Source organism: Euleptes europaea, chromosome 6, assembly GCF_029931775.1.
Source record: "Euleptes europaea isolate rEulEur1 chromosome 6, rEulEur1.hap1, whole genome shotgun sequence".
Classification (NCBI taxonomy): domain Eukaryota; kingdom Metazoa; phylum Chordata; class Lepidosauria; order Squamata; family Sphaerodactylidae; genus Euleptes; species Euleptes europaea.
This window is the reverse complement of record NC_079317.1, coordinates 75,742,504-75,766,678: the sequence shown is the minus strand read 5'-3', so window position 1 is coordinate 75,766,678 and position 24,175 is coordinate 75,742,504. Positions and strand designations below refer to the sequence as shown.

The 24,175-nt window shown below is 42.5% G+C and overlaps 1 protein-coding gene across 1 annotated transcript in view; it reads left to right on the top strand.

Annotated features, from left to right (window-relative positions):
• The first annotated feature begins 437 nt into the window (after nt 1-437).
• Nucleotides 438-24,175, top strand: part of CCDC34 (coiled-coil domain containing 34) — a 34,334-nt gene continuing 10,596 nt past the window's right edge. The window contains exons 1-6 of the mRNA XM_056851931.1: nt 438-524; nt 652-890; nt 8,970-9,099; nt 15,589-15,705; nt 19,887-20,045; nt 22,718-22,859. Of these exons, the coding sequence (XP_056707909.1) occupies nt 438-524; nt 652-890; nt 8,970-9,099; nt 15,589-15,705; nt 19,887-20,045; nt 22,718-22,859 (874 nt within the window). The remainder of the gene's footprint in view (nt 525-651; nt 891-8,969; nt 9,100-15,588; nt 15,706-19,886; nt 20,046-22,717; nt 22,860-24,175) is intronic.

Sequence of the window (24,175 nt, the reverse complement as noted above, 5' to 3'; positions counted from 1 at the left end):
GGGAGGGGGCTGGCTCTTTCTGTATTTTTGTGTGGGGGCGGGCGGGGGTCAGAAAGAGACAATGTCGAAGGCACTCAAGACCCCCCAACCCTGAACCGATCAAGGACTGTTCGTTGGGAAGACATCTCTTTAAACACCTCCTGGCGGGGCTGCGGCTTCCTGGGGAAGTAAAAAAGTACCTGTAATGACGGCGTCGTCCTCATTGTTGAGGTAATCGGATCAGGGATAATGGGGCTGAGGGGGGGGGGGAGGGGAGCCCGAGAAGCCAAGGGGCGGGGAGGCTGGCCGGCAAACCGCGAGAGGGAGGACGAGGGGGAGCCCCTCGGAGCTGAACCGGAGGGGGAAGCCTCTCTCGCCCTCCTGGGAAACACGGCAGGGCGAGGCGGGAGGCGCCGAGGCAGGCCGCGGGCAGGTAGGCCGCAGGCGTCCTCGTTCCCATGGCGCCCAGCGCGCCCGGTGATTGGTGGAGCCGGCTGGGCCGCGGGGGCGGCTGGGAGCTGCGGCTTTCAAAGCGGCGGCGTCAGGTACAGCCAACGGCCGGTTTTTCCGTTAGCGGGCCGGGCGGGGAAGGAGGGAGCCTGCCTCTTTGGGCCGGAGGAGGTGGCGGCCTTGAGCGACGCCTGCGGCTCACCCTCTGGTTCCTCTTCGCAGATCCGTGTCGCCGCCATGCCCGTTTCCGCGGCCCCGAAGAGCGGGCCGGAGGCCGACTGTCCCACCCGAGCCTCCCCTGCTAGCTCCGAAGACGAGGAGGCCGGGAAGTCCTCCACTTCCTCCCTGTTCTCCCCAAGTTTCCATCAAAGTTGCCCAAGATTACACCGCAAGGAGTCAGAGGAAGATGCAACACCAGCTAGCAAGGGAATGAGCATCTCTCAAAGGAGTAAACACCATAGGTAATGTGGGGTGCCCCGCCCCCTTTCGCTGCAGCCTTCCCTTTCACCTTTCAGGCCACCCTAGGTTAGCAGTGTAGGGGGAGCAACTGAAATGAACGGGCTTCTTAGGGTGGAAACGCACGGGAGGTTTTGCCTTGGATTTGCCGCTCTCTAAATCCACATTCTCCCCAGGCAAATCCCCCAAACTCAACAAGAAGCCCCCCCATGCAGAGTGTTGAGAATTCAGATCGGGAAAACGTGCATCTAGCGAGCGGCAAATCCAAGGCAAAGCCTCCGGTGCGTTTTCGCCCTTTAGAGTTTTATCGGTTTCCTAGATGGAAAGCGTTGTGTAGATGTGGTACAGCTTGAGTGGCGAGCCAAAAGAAGCACAGGCTTTTCCGAATGTGTGGCCTGTCTTAGACCGGAGCACCAAGATCTGGGAACGTGGCCATTCTTTTCTGCCCGTGGCTGTCGCTGCACTGGGAGCTGCGCGTGTACCACACTGTGCACGAGGAAGAATGACTTTGCTTTAATATTTGAACTCGATTGGTGGGACGTAATTTCCCAAAAGGATTGGTTCCGCTAATCTAGACATGCAAACTTGTGGACTTGAGTTGGGACCTAGGAGACTTCAGTTCGACCCCATGTTTGGGTTTGATTATCCCTTCTTGTTTTGTACATAAGTATAGGAGCCTGAATACTAAGTGCACACACCTCTTACAACATGCAAAGCAGGGGTCCCCAACCTTTTTGAGTCTTAAGGCACCTTTAGAGTTCTGAGACACGGTGGTGGGCACTGTCACAAAATGGTTGCCACAGCCTACCTTCAGTCACACTGAAGAATCTTGTGCTGTGTTGGCAGCTGCTGACAAAGCAATTAAAAAAAAATCTGCACAGTCAATCAATGCCCAATGGCCTATTAGAAACCTTGTTTTGCACAAGCCCCACCTGGCCCTGCCCACTTTCTAAAACTTGGTAGGCTCCAGGAAAGGTCTCGGTGCTGTGGCGCTAATAGGCACCATGTTGGAGACCCCTGGTGTAAAGGTTGCTGAAGCATGGTAACTGGAAAATTATCGGTTCCCTTTGTTTTAAAAGAACGCTGGCTGAACTTTACCACTTCACACATGTCAAGGCAACGTGTACATGAATATCTTACATGTAATTCTGCACTTAGCCTCAGAGCGTAGATCCAAAAAATGAAAACAAATGCTGGGCCATGGCATCATGTAAAAATAGGGGAAAAGAAGAAAGTAGGGGTGACTCCCATGCTTGTTGGAAAAAAAACAACACACAAGATGGTAAAACAATACCGAGATCTTATGAGATTACCTCACAAGATCCTGACAGTCATTTTTAATCGCCTAGGCAGCTGCAGACATCACTGATGTAGATTGTGGTTGCCTAGGTAATCCAAAATGGTCACCACCGGTTCATTTTGAAACTAGAAATGAATGGGGGAAAGAAAGAGTGAATGGGCAAGAAAGGCAAGATGGAAGATCAGTATGGGAGATGAAGAAAAAGGTGGAAAGCTGGGGTGGGGGGTGCCAGGTGAAGGGAAGGAAGGACAGGAGTGAAGAGTGTCATATCAGTTGGGGAAATTGAGAAAGGTAAGTGGGAAGGAAAGCAGGGTAGGGGGAGAAGATGTGGGGGCTGTAAGGGGGAGGAAATAGGAGGATATTGGAGTGAGGAGACTTGGCAAGGAGATTCCTCCTTGTCATGGGTCCCTGATTGTTTATATCTTAAGTACAAAATATAATGTGCTTTGGTCTTGAACTCCACTGCATGGCTATAGGTATTACTTTGTGTAATGTATATCATGGGGCTCTTGTTGGATAACAAGGGAAGAATTTAGCATTTTTTACACTAAAGAGCACTATGTAAATAAAAAACATTTGATATTAATTTGTATTGTTTTTAACCAATAAAATATATTAAAGAGCAATATGCATAGAAAAGCAATCATATACCGTATATACTTGTGTATAAGCTGAGTTTTTCAGCACATTTTTTATGCTGAAAAAAAACCCCTCGGCTTGTATTTGAATGAGGGTCCCACTTACCTGTTCTCCGGTGCAGTGCGGGTGTTCTCCGGTCTCTCCCGCTCATCTGCGGGCGCCTGCAGCCTCTGTAGATACGTGTACTTGTAAACTTACAGTGTTTGATCTTGAACACGTTATTCAGCTACTTTGGAAATCATGGTCAATATGTTGCTGGCTAGTATGCCGGGGTGGTCATTTATTTAATTAAGTTTACACTTATAAATTTCAGGGGTTTAAAACAAATAAAAATAAACCCCTACTGCTGAATGCATTGGCTGTTTCAAAAAGATCCTAGTGACTTTCCGTTACTATTTGATGTTGAACTACTAGGCAATGCAGCATGATGAAACCAGGACCTACCTTGCTATGTAACAAAGCCCCTGACTATAAGTTACACCTTGGGCAGTGCTAAGTACCGTATGCATATAATTTTCTATAGGAAGAAGTTTATTTTATACGTACATGCATGTATTTCATAATTATATGCTTGTTACAGCACATCGTACATGATTTACATTTTTTTTGACCATGTGTATCATCTGGGTTGAAAATTCTATGCCACTGTCTCCCAGCAGAGCACTGACAAATAGGAAAACTAGTACTTAGAGTGAAACTATTTGTTAATGAACAATCTTTTTCCCACAAGATTTTTTTAACCAAAAGCAACACGAGTCAGTGGGATAAAGCAGGGTGAGGGGTTGCTTAATCATTTGGGGTATTTTTTCTCTCAGTCTCCCCTCCCTAGTTGTTTCACCTTGTGTGGGAAAGGGTATAAATCCTATGTGTTTCTCTCTGTAGAACAAAAGCATTTTGATATTTGGAGAGGGAACGTTTATGGGTGCATGCATAGTTTGAAGGGAAAGGTTTAAACATGCCTCCACAGTGCCATCAACCTCAAGTCCTGGCTCATGCATCTGCTTTTCATTTTAACAAAAGTTAAGAGGAAGAGTCATGGAACATGTTGTGCAGTTTGGCTCTTAAATATGAAAATGGTTTGGCAACTTGTAGAATCAACTGCCAGGAAGGCTGGGGAGAAAGGTTATGTTCACACAAGGATTTGGAACATGGCCAGGTAGTAAAAACTCATCTTAATATTGTTGAGTTATAGCTTAATACCTTTAGTAAAATGATAAGAACTTCCTGAAAAGTACTGGAAAATATTTTAGATTCTTAGGCACTGACATCTTAAAGGCTGAGTATCCCGTATCCAGACATCTAAAATCCGGATTGATCCAAAATCTGAATGTTTTGAGCGACATGCAGGTAGACCCATGCCACCAGGCTTCCCTGAAGTCCGGAGAAGCTGGGTGGCGGGGAACTCCACAAGGAGTTCAACTGCGGCGCGGAGGAAATCTAAACTGAAGTTTAGGCCCGCTTGCAGCACTTCCAGACTTTAGCTTAGGTTCACTCCCCACTACATTTGAACTTCGGCTGTGGCGGTACGCTAACCTGAAGGCTGGGCTCACTCACAGCGCACCCAGACTTCAGTTTAGTGTCCCTCCCTGCCATAGTCGAACTTCAGCTGTGGCGGTAAACTGAAGGCTAGGCTCGCTCACAGCATGCCCAGACTTCAGTTTAGCTTCCCTCCCTGCCGCAGTCAAACTTCGGATGCAGCTGGGATGCTAAAAAAAGGAATATTGCAAAGTATGGACAGATCCAAAATATGGACCATTTCTAGTCCCAAGCTGTCCGAGTGAGGGATACTCAACCTGTATTTGCACACTGGACCTGCACAGAGCTGAAGAAAAGCATCTTATGATCCAATAGGAAAGTGGCCCAAATCTTTGGATACTTAAATCCGGTGACTGGAGCTGTGAATAGGCAAGATGGATCTTTCTACAGATCTGGAAGGGTCCTGGGTTTACAGAATCATTCGGAATTATAACATCTCCAGATGACAGAGATCAGTTCCCCTGGAGAAAATGGCTGCTTTGGAGGGTGGTGTCTATGGCATTATACCCTGCTAAGGTTGCTTCCCTCCCCAAACCTCACTCTCCCAAGACTCCATTCCCAAATCTCCAAGAATTTCCCAACCTGGAGCTGGCAACCCTAAGGGGAACTGATCTTTGTAGTTGGGAGGTCTGTTGTGATTCTGGTAGAGCCGCTTGCTGCCACTGCAGCTGTGGCGGGGAGAGGAAGCAGCTGGGAGATTGATGGGGGGCAGGAAAGAGTGATGTGTGGGGAGGCAGAGAGAGAAAGTGACAGACATGGAGGAGAGAGTAGGTGGCAGGAGGGAGAAGGAATGAGAGACAGAAGGAGGGGGAGGGGGAGGAAGAAAAGGTGGGGGAATGGGATAGCTGCTCCCACAAGTTTCTTGAAGGTCCCCACTTGTCAATCTATCTAATTCTCAACATAGTCAAGTCTATGGATACTGAAATCTGGAAACTGGAGCAATGGACGAATAAATAAGGTCTTTCTACCAACCTGAAAAAAGCTTCATGTTTGCAGAAAAATCTGAAATCTTAGAAAAAATATGCATGGGGAGGGGGGTTAACCCCCCTCCAAAAAATAGACACAGTACCTGTAATTTTAAGAAAGGGATGCTCTTAGTGTCAGTTGCTGGGCAGCCACAACAGTATTGCTAGCCTTCAAGCATTTATTTCTGTCACTACAGGCAGGGGAGGGGCCCGGGCCTTCTCTAGGGCTGTTTTAGCTTTTGAGGGAGACTTCATTGGGGTCAGACCCACCAGCAACCACAGGACAACTTGCTACCACTTGACTTGAATTAGTCACCTGGGCTTGGCTGCTGTCTCCTTGTTCAGCAGCATCCACACCGCAAAGCCAGTGCGACATCGTAGTTAGAGTTTCAGACTAGGATCTGGGTGACCCAGGTTCAAAAGACCACTGGCACAGGGTGACCCTGGGCCAGTTATACATTCTCAGCCTAACTTACCTCACAGGGTTGTGAGAATACAACGAAGGAGAGGAGAATGATGTAAGCTGCTTTGAATCTCCATTGTGAAGAAAGTTTGGGCATAAACCAAGTAAATAAATATAGGCTGAAGATAGGAGGGGAAGATAAAAGCTATGTGGGCTGGCAGGTGGGAAGGAGAGAAGGAAGCAGGAAAAGGGAGAGGCTGTAGGTGCTGCCAATGAAAGTGGAGAGGAAAATGAGATGAAACCCACAAGCCCTTGCAGGCAGTTGCTTTTCCTTTTTGAATTCTAAACAATTGGCTAATCAAGCATCTGTGGCTTTTCCAGTCTGTTATATGATGCTGCCTTATACTGAATCAGAGCATTGGTCCTTCCTGTTTATTTATTTATTTTATTACATTTTTTACCCCACCCTCCCCAGCCCGAAGGCCTGTTCTAGCAAGAAATCTATTCCACATATGCAGAGCTCCAGAAACAGAATCTCCACAGCACTATTATGTTTACTGATTTTGATAATAACAGCTGGTCAAGTAGTCTTTTGTGTAGCCACTATTCTACTTTTGATGGTTTGGTTACCATCTAGGTTGTGTATTGGAAAAGCTGAAAGTGAGCCCACTTCCTCTTTTTAACATTTCTCCTTTCTAAATATGCCTTTCTGAAGTGCAAGAACCTTGTAAGTGGAACACATAGCGTCTTCAGTTAGAAGTACTTTGAATACTATAACAAATGATGGCAGGCTAAGAACAGAATCTATACGATTGTGGTTGATGTTTTGGTGAATGTTTCTGTTAGATTCTTAAGGGCTTACTGCTACCATTCAGAGGGAGTGGATCGTTGATCATGGTCTATTGAAAATAAAGCTTGATCACACACACACACAGAAGACACAAGACATTTGTCTTGGTAATAAACAAGATTTACTCTAAACTCAGGTTAGGGGAAATTCACTGGGAGCAAAACAAATAATCCTTCCTACATTCTAGGTTTCTTATGCTTGCCAGAAGCCTCTGGCAGGCGCTAAGCTTACTCACGAGTAGGCATTCTTAAACGACAAGAAAGCCTCTCCATCCTAGCAGGCTGGCATCCGAAAGAGTAACAACTGAACTGCTTTCACTTCCGATAGCAATGGCCACAATACTGACCACTTGGTCAGTTACAATATTAACCCTTAACTGTCTGACATGTAGCAAAGCTCGCTATCTAATATCCAACAGTTTCCTTGAGAGATTCTAAAACTATAAGCATTGTCTTACCGATTTAGGAGTGTTCACAGTACTGTGGTATTTTTAAACACTCCAGCGCCTCCAGTAGACCCTTTGTTTTAAAAAAATCTACATTTTTTTAGCTCATTCTGTGGTTCAGGCTCAGCAGAACAATATCTAAAATCTACAATAACATAATGGGAAGCTTTGCTAGAATGTACAAGGGTGTGCTTGTACATCCCATTGGTTAAAGTACTAAATAAAGGATATAAAAAATCAAGAGGTTCACAAATAGTCACTTCTGTCCCACATACTGCAAGAATGACAGTCACATCTCTTCTTTGCTTTGCTTAAATAATAAATTTGCTCAATGTAAAGCAAAATTAGTTACATGAATGGTAACAAACTAGAAACAAATGCAGAGGATAGCTAAAAAGATGATAAAAAGTGTTCCAAAGGCTTTTCAATTTGCCTTTGGGTAGCCAAGTGCCAAATTGCACTTTCTGCCTTCTCTCTGGCTGCTTGAACACGAGAGAGGCAGCTAGAATAGTCCAATCTGATTCTTTCCAGTATGCAAGCAGATTATGGTGTTTTATGCATGGTCACTTTAATCTCCTTTATTCCCCGTTTCAGCCAAATTTTTCAGTATGTACGATATCTCATTCCTTGGAAGCTCAACGCTGTTTCGACGCAAAACAAACCCAGCTTTTCCCTTTCCTCTTCTGGCCCGAATTAAACCGTTCATCCTGGCTCATTCCGGAGTCACAGAGCGTGCATACTCTGTTCTCGGGTTGAGCTTCCCCGCGCCATCACACCCCACCCTTTTCCAACCCCCTCCTCAATACAGCATGCCAATGGTTAAACAGGGGAAAAACAGAAGATTGGCTTCTCTCACAGCCAATCACAAAGCAGTGTGTAAAGAGGTGGGGACTCAACTGCTTCCTGCTACCTCAGAGCAAAAGAAAGGTTTTTTTTAAAACGAAGCTTGGATTTCTCCCCCCCCCTTCTTTCAGGTAGCTTTGTTTTTTGTTTTTTGTTCTTAAAATGCTTTTTTATGCGGCAGTTGGGATTGGGGGGAAGGAAATCTTTTATCACGGGGAGCACTGCAAAGTAAGCCAATTACAGAGCAGCATTTAAAGGGATGGGACTTGATTTGAGCTTGGGAGACTGTTTTTCTGTATTCATGGTTCAATTAGCACACAGTTTCATCCCTGATCATTCAAGCCAATGCATACTGTTTCCCCCAACCCGGGTTACTTTAATGTGCGATGAACCCAGGTCCAAGCAGGGAGATCCAACTCATGCATAAAATGTGCAAAAGGTTTGCCAAAACATGCTGCCTAGAAATCTCTACAATTTACTCGTTTGAGAAGTTTCCTTTCTTTAAAAAAAATTAATTGTACTGCTGTATTGATGTATTTGGGCTGGACTAGGGTCTTTGTGGTGGTCAAAGTCTGAGATATTGCAAATATGAATTTGAAAAAATACAATACAAATAATACAAAATACAACACAAATTCAGTGCAAATATAGAATTTGATTTTTTAAAACTGAAATGCTTTGAAAACACTGAAAATGTAGAACAAGTTTACAAAAGAATCCAGGTGAACCAAAAACAAGAAAGTAAAATAAAAATTGTAGTTTATCAAGAAAAAGAAGCAGCCAAAATGTTTTATGCACAGCAAATTATGTAATCTGTCAAAAAATAAAATATTGTACCAGGAAAATGTATTTTCTGAGGTCTGTTTAAATTATGTATACTGATTTGCATATTTGCAAAATTTTGCATATTTTCCACATTGTTTTCCCAGTTTAAATACATATATTGCTATTGCATGTTGCAAGGTAAAAAATTTTTGTGTTATTTATATGCCATGTTTCTCATTGAGACTCAAGGCCGATTACTGCTTTAATTCTTTAAGTTTTGTTTGAAAATCGTATCCCTATAAACTGGTATGTCTAATTACTTATTTGCTATTCCCTAGTGTCGAAAGAATTAGAAATAAAACACAACAAGATCAGTCACCTGTGGCAGATAATCTCTCACCTTGGGAAGAGTGGTTCCTTTGCAAAGAAAAAGAGCTACGTGCTCGCATGCAAGCACAAGCTATGGAGGTGAATACTTCAGATTATTTTCTTTACATTTGAAAGCAAACTATGAGACACCAAAATACATATTCTTCTTATTAAATATGAAAAACAGATTATGTTGTTCTTTACATTGAGTGGTTTTAGATATACTTTTTATGGGGCTTCAGTATGGTGATTCATTCATTCATTTGGTTCTATGTGAACAGTATATATCTGCTAAATGTTATGTTTAATTGAAAGTACGTTGCTTAGCCAATTCTGGCAATGATCCAAGTTCAAATGATGGGGCATATCAGTGTAATTTTAATTTTTTAATTAATGATTGCATATGCCTATATTTAAGTGTTCACACATGATGGGACATGTGTTGCACATAGACAAGCCAAGGAACGTAGTGACATATAAGGGACTGTTAGCTGTACGGCTTCTGGGTACATTGCATAGAATTTAGTTTATGGAATGCAGTGATGTCCTCATACCTGTTCTTTTGTTTCCTCTGCCCCTGGGAGAAGAAAGAGGCTTATTTCTAGTAAGTGATACTAATTTCAGTCCTCCCTTCTCACATCTTATTTAGGGTTATGTTCATGCATAACTTTTAAAGTCCTCATTCTACTACTTCAGAAAGATACTGTAAGGCTTCTGGCAAACATGATTTAAAATTAACATAGAAAACATAGAATTGAATGATTGCTTTTGTTTCTATCTAAGGAAAACCATCTCACAGCTATCTTGGAGGGCAGTTCTTCCTGTCTGAGGTTATATTGACTCTTTAAAAAAATGAAGGTGCAATTCAAGTGGGAGAATTGTCCCATAAACCATGGTTCCCAATGTTTTTTGTATGGTGACCCACTTAAAAAAACAGTATGCACAAATCAATAAAACTAAAAGCCCAGGATCCGCTTTTACAGGCTTTACAACTTGCTTTTGGGTCTGGACCCACACGTTAGGAAACAGTGACTTAAGCAGCAGTGATTACTTTGCAAATGACTTGTTCATTTAATTGCAAATCTGCCTGGTTTTGGACCTTGCTTGTTAAGCAAATTTTATGTCTCCTCTCCAGGAAACCTGGGCTGAGGCAGCTTACAGAATAAAACATAATAAAAATAGAACATTATACATTATTAATTAAAATCTAGCATTCTATACCCATCCACACTACAATAGCATAGATCACTGAGCAGCTTAAAATAACAGTTTCAGAGTAGATGAACAGAAACATTTTGACCTGGCAACTAAAAAATAGTGGCATAGTAAGCCTTGGGATGGGTATTACCTAAGTGAAGCACCACTGCTGAAAAAACCTTGTCTCTGGTTGTCACCTGCCTCACCTCTGAAGGCGGAGATAACAAGAGCAGGGCTTGTGAGATAGATTTTATCTAGCAGGCTTGAAAGTGTGGAAGAAGACAGTCATTCAGGTATTCTGGCTGCAAGCCATTTATAGCTTTAAAGATAAGAACCAGTACTTTGAATTTGTCTAGAAAGGAGTAAGCATCCAGTATATATATTTCAGTAGTGGGGTGACATGATCCCTGCATTCTGTCCCTAACAGTAGCCCAGCTGCTGCTTTTTGAACAATCTGAAGTTTCCGGACCATTTTTAAAGGCAGTCCCATGTAGAGTACATTGTAGTAATCTAACTTGGTTATAATGGAAACCTTTGGTCAGTTCACACTTTTTGAGGAATAGCTATAAGCTGGTGTATCAGCTGAAGCTGATAAAAGGCACTATGTGCTATAGAGAAAATCTCGGCCTCCAATTGTAGGCCAGATCTATTAGTACCCCCAAGCAATGAACCTGTTCCTTCAGGGGAAGTGTAGCCCTCTCCAGGACAGGTTATTCCTCAATCCTTGAGCAGCTTTGTTATTGACCAACAGCACCTCAGTCTTGTCTGGATTGAGCTTCAGTAATTGGCTGTCATCCATCCCATTATTGTCCCCAAGCACCAATGAAGGGCTTCCACAAACCCGCCTGACTTAGGTGATAAGGAGAAGTAGAAAAGGGTGTGATCTGCTTATTGGTACCAAATCCTCCCAGCAATTTCATGTAGATGTGAAACAGCATGGAGGACATGATGGAACCCTGTGGAATCCCCATAGTATAAATGCCACTGGGGCAAGCAGCAGTCCATCAGCATCACCTTCCGGAATTGTCCAGTCAAGTAAGTGTGAAACCACTGAAGCACAGTACTGCCCTCCAGCTCAGCCAGCCACTCCAGGATACCATGGTCAATGACATCAAACACAGCAGAAGAGGTCAAGGAGTATCAATAGGGACACACTCCCCCGTCATTCTGCCTGAGAAAATCATCAGTCAGGGTGACCAAGGCTGTTTGTCCTGATCCCAGGTCTGAATAGGGATTGAAATTGGTCTAGATAATCTGTCTCCTCCAAGACTTGTGTCGGCCAGGAGCTACCAACCTGTTGCTCAGGAAACCCATTAAAGAGAATAAAAATAGGCCTGGGTTCTTTAAAAAACCCAGATATTCCCAAATATGGCACCTGGACCACTCCAGATACCTGAAAATACCAATAAGGTATTTTTGGGGTATATACTTGGACCAGATATATCTGAGTGCACATGCCTATAAATCACCTTTCTCTCAGTGACTCAAGGTAATGTACTTAACAAATTTCAACACTGTGTATAAAGTTCATTAATATCAAAAAGTCTTTAAAAATATGAAAATGCAGTATAATAGTTTTCCTCCTGCTAGATCAAGTAATACTGCATGAAACTGGGCCCGTCTGGGAGAACTATTTGATGACATCAAAAACAACCATCCAACTACTCCAGTTCTTATGGCTGGTGATTTTAATGCACGAATAGGGGTGGATGATAATACTCTCTTCCAAAATCTTATAGGGAATTTTGATGAATCTTTCCTGAGTTCCCTATGGTATACTAGAATTTCCAGGGACTCAGTAATTAATTCTTCCAGCTTAAGTCTGGCCCAATTTGCTATTCAGAGAAACCTAATAATAGTAAATGGGCGATCGGTGATCGACCTTAATGGAGATTTTACTTTTTTTTAGCCAAAATGGTGCCAGTGTTATCGATTATTTTCTGGTTTCATACGATCTCTTACCTCTAATCAGTAATATGGAAGTCTGCCATTACATGGGCAGTGACCATCTCCCTATCTCTCTTTCGATCAACCAATTATGTGTTCAACACTTAATACCGTCCTACCTTAATACCATCAAATATTGCACCAATCCCAAAAAGCCCTAGCTCGTCTTTACTGGAGCCCTGAGCTTGATTCCTTGGTGCATGGCAAAATGCAGCTTTTGGAGGTGACTTCGTTGAAAGCTGCCCTTCTTGAGCAAGAGTCTGCAGCTACTGTCTTAAATGTTTTTTTCAGATTAATTGATTTATTTAAACCTTTATTTACTAAAGAAATCACCTCAAGCTTGCATGCTTTATACAAACAAAATTCTTGGTTTAACCGTGAGTGTAGACTACTCAAACGAGCAATAACCAGGAAACAGAGAATTCAGAAGGAACAATACTGTTTCAGTATTGAAGGAATTGTTAACTTAAAAAGAACTTGGTAAACTGGAGGAAAGAAGAGGCCCTATATAAAAATTGGAGGAGCTTGATTACAGCTATAAACAACAATGATAATTCAACCTTCTGGCGGACTGTGAATTCTTTAAGTAATGGCTATGCCAGAGTCCCTGCATGTATCCCGTCATCGGTCTGGGTAGCTTACTTCAAGAGCCTCTTCTCCTACTCTGTGGAAAACCAGGGACTTATATCTGTAGCACCTTCTATTTTGTTGAATTCCTGGCCAGATGTGTCTCCTAATGAAATTAAACCGCTCATTGATCCCTTACGCTCAGGCAAAGCCCCAGGTCCTGATCTAATTCCCTACGAACTTTTTAAAGTCAACAGTAATTGGTGGGCCAACATTCTTGCTCCTGTATTTACACAAATTAATGCATCAGGAGCCATTCCAAAATCTTGGAGACATACTATTATCGTCCCAATCTTTAAAAAGGGTCAGCGCTCTGACCCAAGCTGTTATCGTCCAATCAGCCTTTTGTCTTGCTTAGGCAAATTGTATTCCTCCTACTTATTAAAGAGGCTGTTGGACTGGGTTGAGAGTAATGACATCCTTGGCTGGGAACAGATTGGCTTTAGAAGGGGTTGGTCTGTCACGGACCACTGTTTAGTACTCTCCCATCTAGCCAAGAAATATTCCTCCCCCCGAAATGGCACCCTTTATGCGGGTTTTATGGATCTTAAGGGAGCTTTTGATACCATCCCGAGGGAGAGGCTATGGCTGAAACTATCAAATTCTACTATGGATAGGAGGTTACTATGGCTTATTCAGCAATTTCATACTGACCTCACAGCTCAGGTTCGCTGTGGCAACCAAGGAGAACTAACTGAGCCCTTTGAACTGGTCAAGGGAGTTAGACAAGGTTGCCTCCTTGCTCCTCTCTTGTTTAATCTATACCTGAATGATATGGCAACCAATTTCTCAGAGTTTTGCCACCCCCCAAAGCTTGCAAGTCATCCCACCCCAATCCTACTCTATGCTGACGATGCAGTTCTCCTGTCCTGCACAAGAATTGGTTTTAAAAGATCTTTGCAAACTTTTTCTGAGTACTGCTCTAGGGAAGGTCTTAAAATAAACCATCATAAATCTAAGATTATGATCTTCACTAAGAGGAGAAAAATGCCTCTTTTTCGCTGGGTATTAGATGGCTTTGAGGTTGACCAAGTCAAGGAGTTTGTTTACCTTGGCATTCTTTTTTCCCATAACCTAAATTGGAATGCCCATCAAAAAGCAGTGTCCAACAAAATTAAACCTGGGGTTGGTGCTATTGTCAACTTTTTTCACACCAAAGGTGGCAAATATATTCCAGGGGCTATTCAGGTTTTTAACCTGAAAATTACCCCAATTGTCCTCTTTGGTGTTGCCATCTGGATAACAGTCATCAATGAATCTATAGATCATCCACTGCTTCAGTTCTTACAAAAACTCCTAAATGCCCCTCGATGAGTTGCTGGCGTTACTCTTCGTTCCGAGTTTGTCCAAATGTCACTTGAAGCTAGGGCGTGGTTGGCCGCCTTTAAACTACACCTTAAACTGTGCTTTAGCACTGCGGGGTTTCTAGCTTCTCTGAAGCATGACCCTTTTAAATCCTCATGGCAAAAAATCTTAGATGAGTAACTGTCGTCGTTGGGCTTCTCGCAGGATATGCTATTAGATCTTGGGAAAACTGAAGCTTTTACCAAAATTAAAAAGCGCATTAAAGAGCTCGATTATAACAGCACTACTTTTCGTGCTCGTCGCGTCTGTTCATCCCAGTTCTTCGGAATACCCCATCCACGTGGTCTGCCTGCCTATACATATTATCTGACAACTCCTCGTCTTTGTAGAGCTTTTTGCTTGGCTAGATTGAATGCTAACCCTTCTATGGTAATTCAGGGCAGAATTCTGAACGTACCATACTCAGACAGGATCTACCCTTGCTCTTCTGGCTCTATTGACTCATTAGCTCATGCCCTTTTGGAATGCCGCTTTTACGAGGAACTTCGATTGCACTATATTTCCCCCCTTTTAACATACAAATCCAATGCCTCTGTGACTGACATAATGCCTTTTTTACTAAGCGATAAGGACCCCAAGGCTACATTGTCAGTGGAAAGATTTGTTTCAGTCCTTCTATCCCTCCAACACTAGATATATGCTGCTCAAGATCAATTGATCAAGGAGCTTCTAAGGGATAAAAGGAAAGTATAATAGTTTGTCTTGTGTTGGGATTTGACTTTACAGCTGGTTAGTAAAAAAACCTTGTTGGCTGCTAAGTCCAGCTATTATTTGTTGGCTCCTTAATATTTGCCTTGATTCACTTTGGTAACAACAACAGCAAAAATGCTGTGGGCTACATGGGTATCCACTGTTACTGAAGAAGGCCTTCTGAAAACCCTTCTCCCACATCAGTCACAAGAAAATTCCATGCTGCCCAAATAATTATATATAGGGTCTGCTTCTACATTCAACACACAAAGGACCCAAATATGGGATATAAAACGTATAAGACCCAGTGTCCCTATGGGAAGCATTTGGGAATGTGCTTAAGACTCTTCAGGTGATAGGTAGCCTATAAATGTTCAGAAGTCACAGTGGTTTCTTTGCTTTACACCAGACACAAATCACAGAACCAGAATTTCTGTTCACAAGTTATCCCCCTTTCTGTTGGTTGCCTCTTCCCTATCGCCCAAGCAGCGTGTTATTCACAGAAAATTGTGACCAATGTTGATGCCTTTCCGGATGAGTGGGTAAAAATTTCATTTACAAAAAGGTAGAAAAATGTCTGGAAGTTACCGGGGTTCATGTGCCTTAAATATAGTTTCATTTTAAAAAATTACTTCAAATATTAAATACTTTTGATTTAGAAATGCATCTGAGTCTGTGCTTATTGTCTTAATCAACTTTAATTTTAGCTTTTGATTCTGTATAGTGTTCAAGAACCAATTAGTATTTTTCCCCTTTTAATAGGAGCTAAATGTGCAAATGCAGAAAACAAAGGAAAAACAGGCCCGTGAAAAGAAAAAAATAATTGCTGAAGTGAAACACAAAGAATGGGTCCAGAAAAAAAATGAAGAGGTGAAAAGGGTGAAGAACTAATTTTCTATATTTGGGTTTTATTCTTTTTTTTCCCATGGCCAGTGATTTTCTTTGAACTGGGAGTGCTGAAATGTAAAGAGAGCTGAAAAACTCAGACCTATAGCATCCCCCTGTATACCACACCTCCTTGGGGTTCTCATGCTGCACTTTTTGGATAGTCTTCTTGTGGCACCCTTTCTTGAGATTGTCCATCTGACAGAAATCAGGCAATATAACTGATAGTTTGGAATGTCTTACCAGAGTGGGCAAGGAAGGCATAAAAAATTGTTTTATTTGAAAACGCATTTGGTGGAGGTAAACTGTTTTGGAAGATCTGGCTGTGCTGTTTTCATTTTGCTGATTGACTGTAAAGTTGTGTTTATACGTTTGTAACTTGGGCTGCCTCCATGCAAAGACAATTCTGTGGGTAGCGGTTGCTGCTGCTGGGAACTCTACTTCCCTTGTTGCAGCCCTCCATGGCCACTGTTCCCCACACACACCAGGGAGCTTTTTTTTTTTAAATGGGAATTGATACATAGAATTATAATGTTATAAGAAAAGCCATGCTGGATCAGTCCAAGACCCATCAAGTCCAGCAGTCTGTTCACACAGTGGCCAACCAGGTGCCTCTAGGAAGCCCTCAAACAAGACAACTGAAGCAGCACCGTCCTGCCTGTGTTTCACAGCATCTAATATATTCGGCATGCTCCTCTGATCATGGAGAGAATAGGTATGCATCATGACTAATATCCATTTTAACTAGTAGCCATGAATACTCCTCCATGAACATGTCTACTCCCCTCTTAAAGCCCTCCAAGTTGGCAGCCATTACCACATCCTGGGGCAGGGAGTCCCACAATTTAACTATGCACTGTGTGAAGAAATACTTCCTTTTATCAGTTTTGTATCTTTCACCCTCCAGCTTCAGCAGATGACCCCGTGTTTTAGTATTATGAGAAAGGGAGAAACGTTTCTCCCTGTCCACTGCAAACCATGCATAATTTTATAGACCTCTATCATGTCTCCCCTTAACCCCCTTCTTTCCAGGCTAAACAGCCCTAAGCGTTTTAACCGCTCCTCATAGGGCAGTTGCTGTAGTCCCCTGATCATTTTGGTTGCTCTTTTCTGCACCTTCTCAAGCTCTGCAATATCCTTTTTTAGGTGTGATGACCAGAACTGTACTCAGTATTCCAAGTGTGGTGTCACCATAGATTTGTACAGGGGCAGTATGATAGCAGCAGTTTTATTCTCTATTCCTCATCTAATTATGGCCAGCATGGAATTTGCCTTTTTTACAGCAGCCGCAGACTGGGAGGACATCTTCATCAAGCGATCCACTACCACCCCAAGATTCCTTTCTTGGTCTGTCACTGCCAGCACAGATCCCATCAGTGTACATATGAAGTTGGGATATTTTGTCCCAATATGCATCACTTTACTCTTGCTCACATTGAATCTCATTTGCCATTTTAATGGCCATTATTCCAGTTTGTAGAGATCCTTTTGGAACACTTCACAGTCCGGTTTTGTTTTAACCACCCTAAATAATTTGGTGTCATCTGCAAACCTGGCCACTTTTCTGTTCACCTCCAACTCCAGGTCATTGATAAACAGGTTGAAAAGCACCGGTCCCAACACAGATCCCTGGGGGACCCCACTACTCACTTCCCTCCTTTGGGAGAACTGACCATTGATTCCTACTCTCTGCTTCCTATTTTTCAGCCAGTTCTCAATCCATAAGAGGACTTGTCCTCTTATCCCATGACTATGAAGTTAACTTAGCAGTCTTTGGTGGGGGACTTTGACAAAAGCTTTTTGGAAATCCAAATACACAATGTCTACAGGCTTATTCCTGTCCTCATGCTTATTAACACTTTCAAAAAACTCTAATAGGTTAGTGAGACAAGACCTACCTTTACAGAAGCCATGTTGGGTTTTGCTCAAAAAAAAAATTACATCAGGGATACATTTTCTTAGTCTTTCAGCCATAATTGTTTTAAAATTTTTGTAATCCACATTTAATCATGAGATTGGTCTATACGATTGTGGTAAAAATGGATTGTTCCCTTTGTAGGCTTTGTAGTTGTCAATCCATAGTCCACTCATGAGTAATATCAGTGTTCCATGCCTGTGCTGCAGTCTGTGCAAGCATGGACCAACAGAGTCACTAGGCTGCATGTATCACTCCAGACCATGTATACACATAGCATCTGCAACTGATTAGCACAGCTTACACCATTATGGGCACTGCTAACAGTTTACGATTTGCAGAGATGAATATTTGTCAGAGAAGAAGCCCTTCAGGTATTGACCTAGCCTTTTATGCCTTTTGAGGTCTTGGTTGGATTAAAACCAAGAATGGGTATGCCTGCAGACTTTGTTTACTTGCATTATCCTTTGTAGCGTGCTTGGGTGTGGCAACAGAAACTAGTCTTTCATCCTAAGAACAACTTATATTTTTAGAATTAATTAATATATTGCAAAGTTATATTGATGTCATTAATGCTGGCAAAGTGTTTGTAAACTTGCATGTGATTTAAAGAACAGATCTTATCTCTTCCAAAGACAGGATCAAATAATTTTTCTGAAAAGCAGACTGAAAACACTAGTGATGTGAATGCCTAGCTTATTTATATGGGTCAGAAATTTACAGAGAGCGTAGATTTGTCATTTACAGCTCTAGCTGCCTGTCTTTAATTATCCCAAGCAAACTATTTTTCTGCTTACTGTTGACTGTTTTTGGAACAAATATAACATTTAACTATTGTATATGGAATTAATCATAACAATCATATGCAAACTTGAACCAGTGTTTTAATACCAGCCCTCTGAAATAATAATGAGAGATGAAAAGGACTTTGTTAGGGCTTGACATACTCATTTGTATTCTAGCCTAAGTTCTGGTTTCCCCTTGACTGATTTAAGGATAAGGTCCCTTTCCATTAAAGTGTAAAGCCAAGCATTCTATGTTGCCTCTTTCATGAAGTAGTCAATACTTATTGGCGAACAGTCATTTCACAAAGCATTTTGTTAATAATAGAGGGAAACTAATTAATGACCAATTAGGCCTCTCAACATTCTGAAAGTGTCTACAAGCTCAGCAGGGTATCCCTGCTCTAACCATTACTCTGCATTGGCTCATACCCTGTCCTTCCTACTGTCCTGTCCCATACATACAAGCTTATGAGTCGTGAAACAGAAAAGGTGCATTAATATACTTTATCATGGTAATGGTTTTACAGCACCCGGTCATCAAATGTATCCACCCCACTTGAATGCTTGAATTATTTTCCCAGCCCAACAAAAGGCAGATGGGGATGAAATAATGTTAAGACTCCTATTTTAACACCTCTAATTTAAACATATCTTAAAAGCAATATGCCAATACAGATGAGCTACTGAAGAGGAGCACTTGTTTTGTGGCCAAGCCCTATCACTTTAGGTTTGTTTTGTGCTAACACAACTCTGGATGCATTAAAGGTAAAGGTCCCCTGTGCAAGCACCGGATCATTCCTGACCCATGGGGTGACGTAACATCCCAACGTTTCCGAGGCAGACTTTGTTCACGGGGTGGTTTGCCAGTGCCTTCCCCACTGGATGCATTACCCAGACTGTAATGACCCAAACTAACGTGACAATTTATATCTTCAGGATACCTGAATGGGTGGGAATAATGCCCTACTGCCCCATCATACTGCCTGTCTGGCATGGCAAACTTGCCAGCATTCTCATCCTTAGCTCTTACAGACAATGTTTGTGCACTGCTAAAAGGGGTGATGCTATCTGTCTGCTGATTTGCAATGCTGCTTGTCCCAGAATTTAGCTCTCCTGATGTTTTGTGGTTTGTGTATGCACCTATTCAGACATAACCTCCTCCTGTAGGTGGGAGGAGCTATGTTCCCTCCCCCACTTGCCTCTCAAATTACCTGATGAATCCTTGTAATTCAGTCCTTGCAATTACTTTAAAAATACTTGATACCCTTCTGTGTTTAGTCAGTGGTTTATAAGGAAATGGAGCAATCTGCCATTACTGTTTGTACTGCTGGTGCCTTGAATGTAGCTTCTTGCAACAACATGTTTTTTTAACACATTTCTGGTTTTATTTGGTGGTTCAACACAGTGCCTGTGATTTTTCTGTATTCTCAAATAAACCTGTTTTCGCTAAAATGTTTAACATCTATTTTATATAGGAAAAGAGAGCAAGGGAACTTAAGCTTAGTAAAGAGATTGCAGAAAAAGCAGCCAAGGAATTTGAAAAAGCACAGTTGAAGGAAAAAGCAAAAGAGATGTATGAAGAATGGCTAAGGAAAAAGAGATCAGAAGAAGTGCTGAAGAAGAAAGAAGAGAAGGTATGTTTTATCCTCTTTCAAATTATTAATGTATTTATTGAACACATTTATTTCCTACAGTTCCAGAAAAATGGCCAGCGTCAAAAGATAGGAAAATTGTGACAAAAATAGAAAGCAATTGGATGAACTAATTAGTCCACTTGTGAAATCTTTGTTACCATAGGGTACACAGCTGTAGCCTGTACACATTCACCTCCCAACCCTGGTATGGGATTTAAAGTATGTTTATAGACAGTTATAATTTTGGCGGGGGCGGGGAATATTTCTGGTGAAAGTATGTGTGGGGAAGAGAGAAGGCAACTGTAAATTGAACTAGATTGGATCTATGAGCATAGATAAACAGAATTAAAAGCGATGTAGAAAGGACAAAAAAGAGGAGAAAGTAGGTTGCTGACAAAGAGAAAGGGGAGAGAGAAAGAGGGAGTTGCCAGAGCAGGGGTCTGAGTGTGCAAGGGGAATAAGTAGAAGAAGAAGAGTTGTTTTTTTATATGTCGTCTTTCTCTACCACTTAAGGGAGACTCAAACTGGCTTACAATCACCTTCCCCCCCCACACACACACACAACAGATGCCCTGTGAGGTAGGTGGGGCTGAGAGAGTATGACTAGCCCAAGGTCACCCAACTGGCTTCATGTGTAGGAGTGGGGAAACAAATCAAGTTCATCAGATTAGCCTCCGCTGCTCATGTGAAGGAGTGGGGAATCAACCTCGGTTCTCCAGATCAGAGTCCACCGCTCTAAACCACAGCTGTTAACCACTATACCACGCTGGTTACAACCTGCGTGAGACAGATGGGGCATCTGATAGGGTTGGGGGAGGGGAGCAGCTGAAGGAAAGGGGGAAGGACAGAGCGAGTGAATGAGGTTAGTGGAGAGAGAGAGGTCCTATGTGGCTAGAACTGGATCTACATTTTGTTTGAAGGGGGGCAAAGGTACAGAATGATGCCGCCCCTTATATACATATTTTTTTCTTTATATATACAAATATAATCAATAACTCTTTTAAACTATTGAATAAATTGTGTAGACTTCTATGAATTGTTAATGAATAATTACACTTTTACATTATCTTATCCATCTATTATCTATGAATGCCTCCTAGAATTCCTTTTGCTGACAGGAGCCAAGGGAGTTCATAGCCATAGATATATGTTATATGTTATGAGGATGGACTTTAATTAACTCTGAGGCACGATGAGAGTCATTCCATGGCAAGAATGCTAGAAGGGAAAGGAGCAAGTGAAGGGTGGGCTTTCCTAAAACAAGAGCTCTTGTAAGCCCCAAGCCGTCAGTATTCCGGTAAAACGGAAATGGGGTAGAGAATTCACTACAAATGAACTTTTCTCTCTTTTTCCTGCAAAACTTATCACAGCATCGTCATAATTACTGTTATTTGCCACATCCCATTCGATAGTATAGCCAGCCTTGATAAACTTTAGCAGGATCGTGCCCTTAAATGCCAAAGGCCTTAAAGGGAAGGAATTTGTTATGTTATATAAGGTTGGCAGGATAGGCTGCCAGTCCAGACAGGGGATCATGTGAGTGGAGGCCATGTGGGGCTAGGGTGCCACGGGGCTTAGGGATGGGCTGGATAAAAAGGGAAGGAAATTTGCGATCTCGGGAAGAGAGAGATGGTTCCAGCGCTTCCTCCCTACTTCCCTCAGAGAGGTGTGGGGGGGTAGCTTGTTCTGTTGCAGTGGTGGAAGAACAGTCATGGGGCAAGGCCAAGCCTTAAGGTATCCTATTCTAGAGGTGGAGAGAGGCTCCTAGGAGAGACTGGGTGTTGCCCTTCCACAGTAGTGGAGGAACAATAATTGGGGAGGCTGGAACAGAACCTAAAATGCTGTCCCGAAAGGGGTTATTATATACGTGAAATTTCCCCCTTCATTTGACAGTGGTGGAAACTGGATTTTCAGGGTACCTAGGTTGCTTCAAGGGGGGATGCTAATGGGGCCGGAGATGAAGTTACCATGTTGATGAGGGACTTGATTAGGTTACCAGACAGGTATTTATTGTATGGTAGTCTCTTGGTGAGGAATGAATTATTACCCTGTAAACACTAGTTGTTGGTTTTGCTCGGTGTGTGGGGAAATCCATGGAGACATAAAGGGGTGTGCTAATTTCTCATTTCTCAGATGGCCCTAGCCATCTCGTCATCAGTTGGCCCTTTAATGCATAATCTAAACCATGATTCTCTGATTTGATTCAAGTTGAAGTTTGTCTGTACCTCTTCATAGGCCATACGAGACCCGGGAACTGGGGGTGGGGGGCAGGCTGTTCTGTGTTTCTGGGGGAGGTAGCGGGGTAATACTTTCTAAACCTGGGAAAACAGAGGCTGAGAAAATAATAGTAAAAATAATTTACTTAAATAAATTAGAAGGATTAAATGATAGCCACTGTTCTGTACTGGGCCTTGGTAGTACTATGGTGATCACATACCCTGGGCTTTTAAATCCTAAGGGAATGTTCCAGGAGAAAGTTAGGTTATAAAATCCCATTGGTTTCAGTGGGATGAGTTAAACATGCTTAAAACTGTCCCATTCAAACCAGTGGGACTCAGATTGGATTGTGCTCAGAGTGCTCTATTATAAAAGATTGGAATGGATTAACATGCTACTGGGAGAGGGGAGACCTTTTCAGATAATTTTCACATGGTTGGCTTTTCTCCTGATAGGAAAAAGAAAGACAGATGGAAGCTGAATTACAGCAGAAAAAAGAAAAATCGGAGAAGATGTTCAAAGAATGGCTGGAAACTACTAGAAATAAGCCCCGCCCAGCATCAGCTAGCTATGCCTATGCCCATGGGAAACTTACTGGTTTGTTTCTATACTAGACTGACTAATGCAGTATATTTATTTTGAAGAGTTTTTAAATGTTCATGGGTTTGATTAAAAAAAATGCACCTGTTTATAGGGACAGACTGGAAATGGTAGGTGTAGCCCCATATTAAGGGGTGTATTTATGTTTGTCCATAACTTTACTGCATTGGGAACTTTTATCTTTGAAAGTATTTATTTATTTTGATCAACAGAGTTCAGTATATATTCCCACACTGAGGGCACCCGTGTGTGACTGAGGGCTTGACAGCAGAAGATCTAGGATTAGAATTCCCCATGGATGGGTGTGTTTGAGGATAAAACTAATTAGCAACTCCAGGTAGCTGCTCTTAAAGGTGAGAAACAGGTGGTCGTTAATCCTTCCTAGCCATGCATTTTACAGTTGACATTTCCCCTTGAAGTTGCTGTTAACTCTGTGAGAGGCAAAAGGCATCTTAAGAACACAAGAAGAATCCAGCTGGATTAGACCAGCCATCTACAGGCAGTGAATCCAGAACTGAATTACTCACTGAGTAAAGAAGTATACTCTTTCGGCTGTCCTGAATCTGTTGCCCGTCAGCTTCACTGAGTGCCCTTGAATTCTAGTATTATGTGAAAGGGAGAAACAGCTATCTGTATTCACGACCTCCACCCCATGAATAATTTTATAAACCTCTATTGTGGTGGTGTCAAACATAAGGCCCAAGGGTCAGATCCTGCCCCTTGAGAGCTCTTATTCCGCCCGTGAGCCAGCTGAGGCAGCCCCCCCCCCCCCCGCTCTCAATCTGGGCTGGCAAGGCATGGCCCGGCCCGACCAAGTGACATTTATGTCATATCCGGCCCTCGTAACAATTGAGTTTGACACCCCTGCTCTATCGTATCATTTTGTTCTAAGCTGAAAAGTCCCAGACTCATAGTAAAGGTGCTCTAATAATCTCAGTTGCCCTCTTCTGTGCGTTTTCCAGCTCTACAATGTCTTTTTTTCAGATACAGCAACCAGAACTGTACACAGTATTCCAAATGTGGGCGCATCTTAGCTCTACAGAAGGGCATTACAGTATTGGCCATTTTATTTTCAGTCCCTCTCCTAATCATTCCCAGCATGGAGTTTGAGTTTTTCACCACTGCTTCACACTGTCAACATTTTCATTGAGCTATCCACTGCGACCCCAAGATGTCTTTCATTCTCAGCCTCCACCAGTTCAAACCCCATTTAAAGTTGGTTTTTTTTGTTCCAGTATGCACCACCTTGGACTTAGTTGCATAAACTTTTATGCAGTGTTGTTGCTGCCCCATCAGCCACTTCAGAGAGCTCC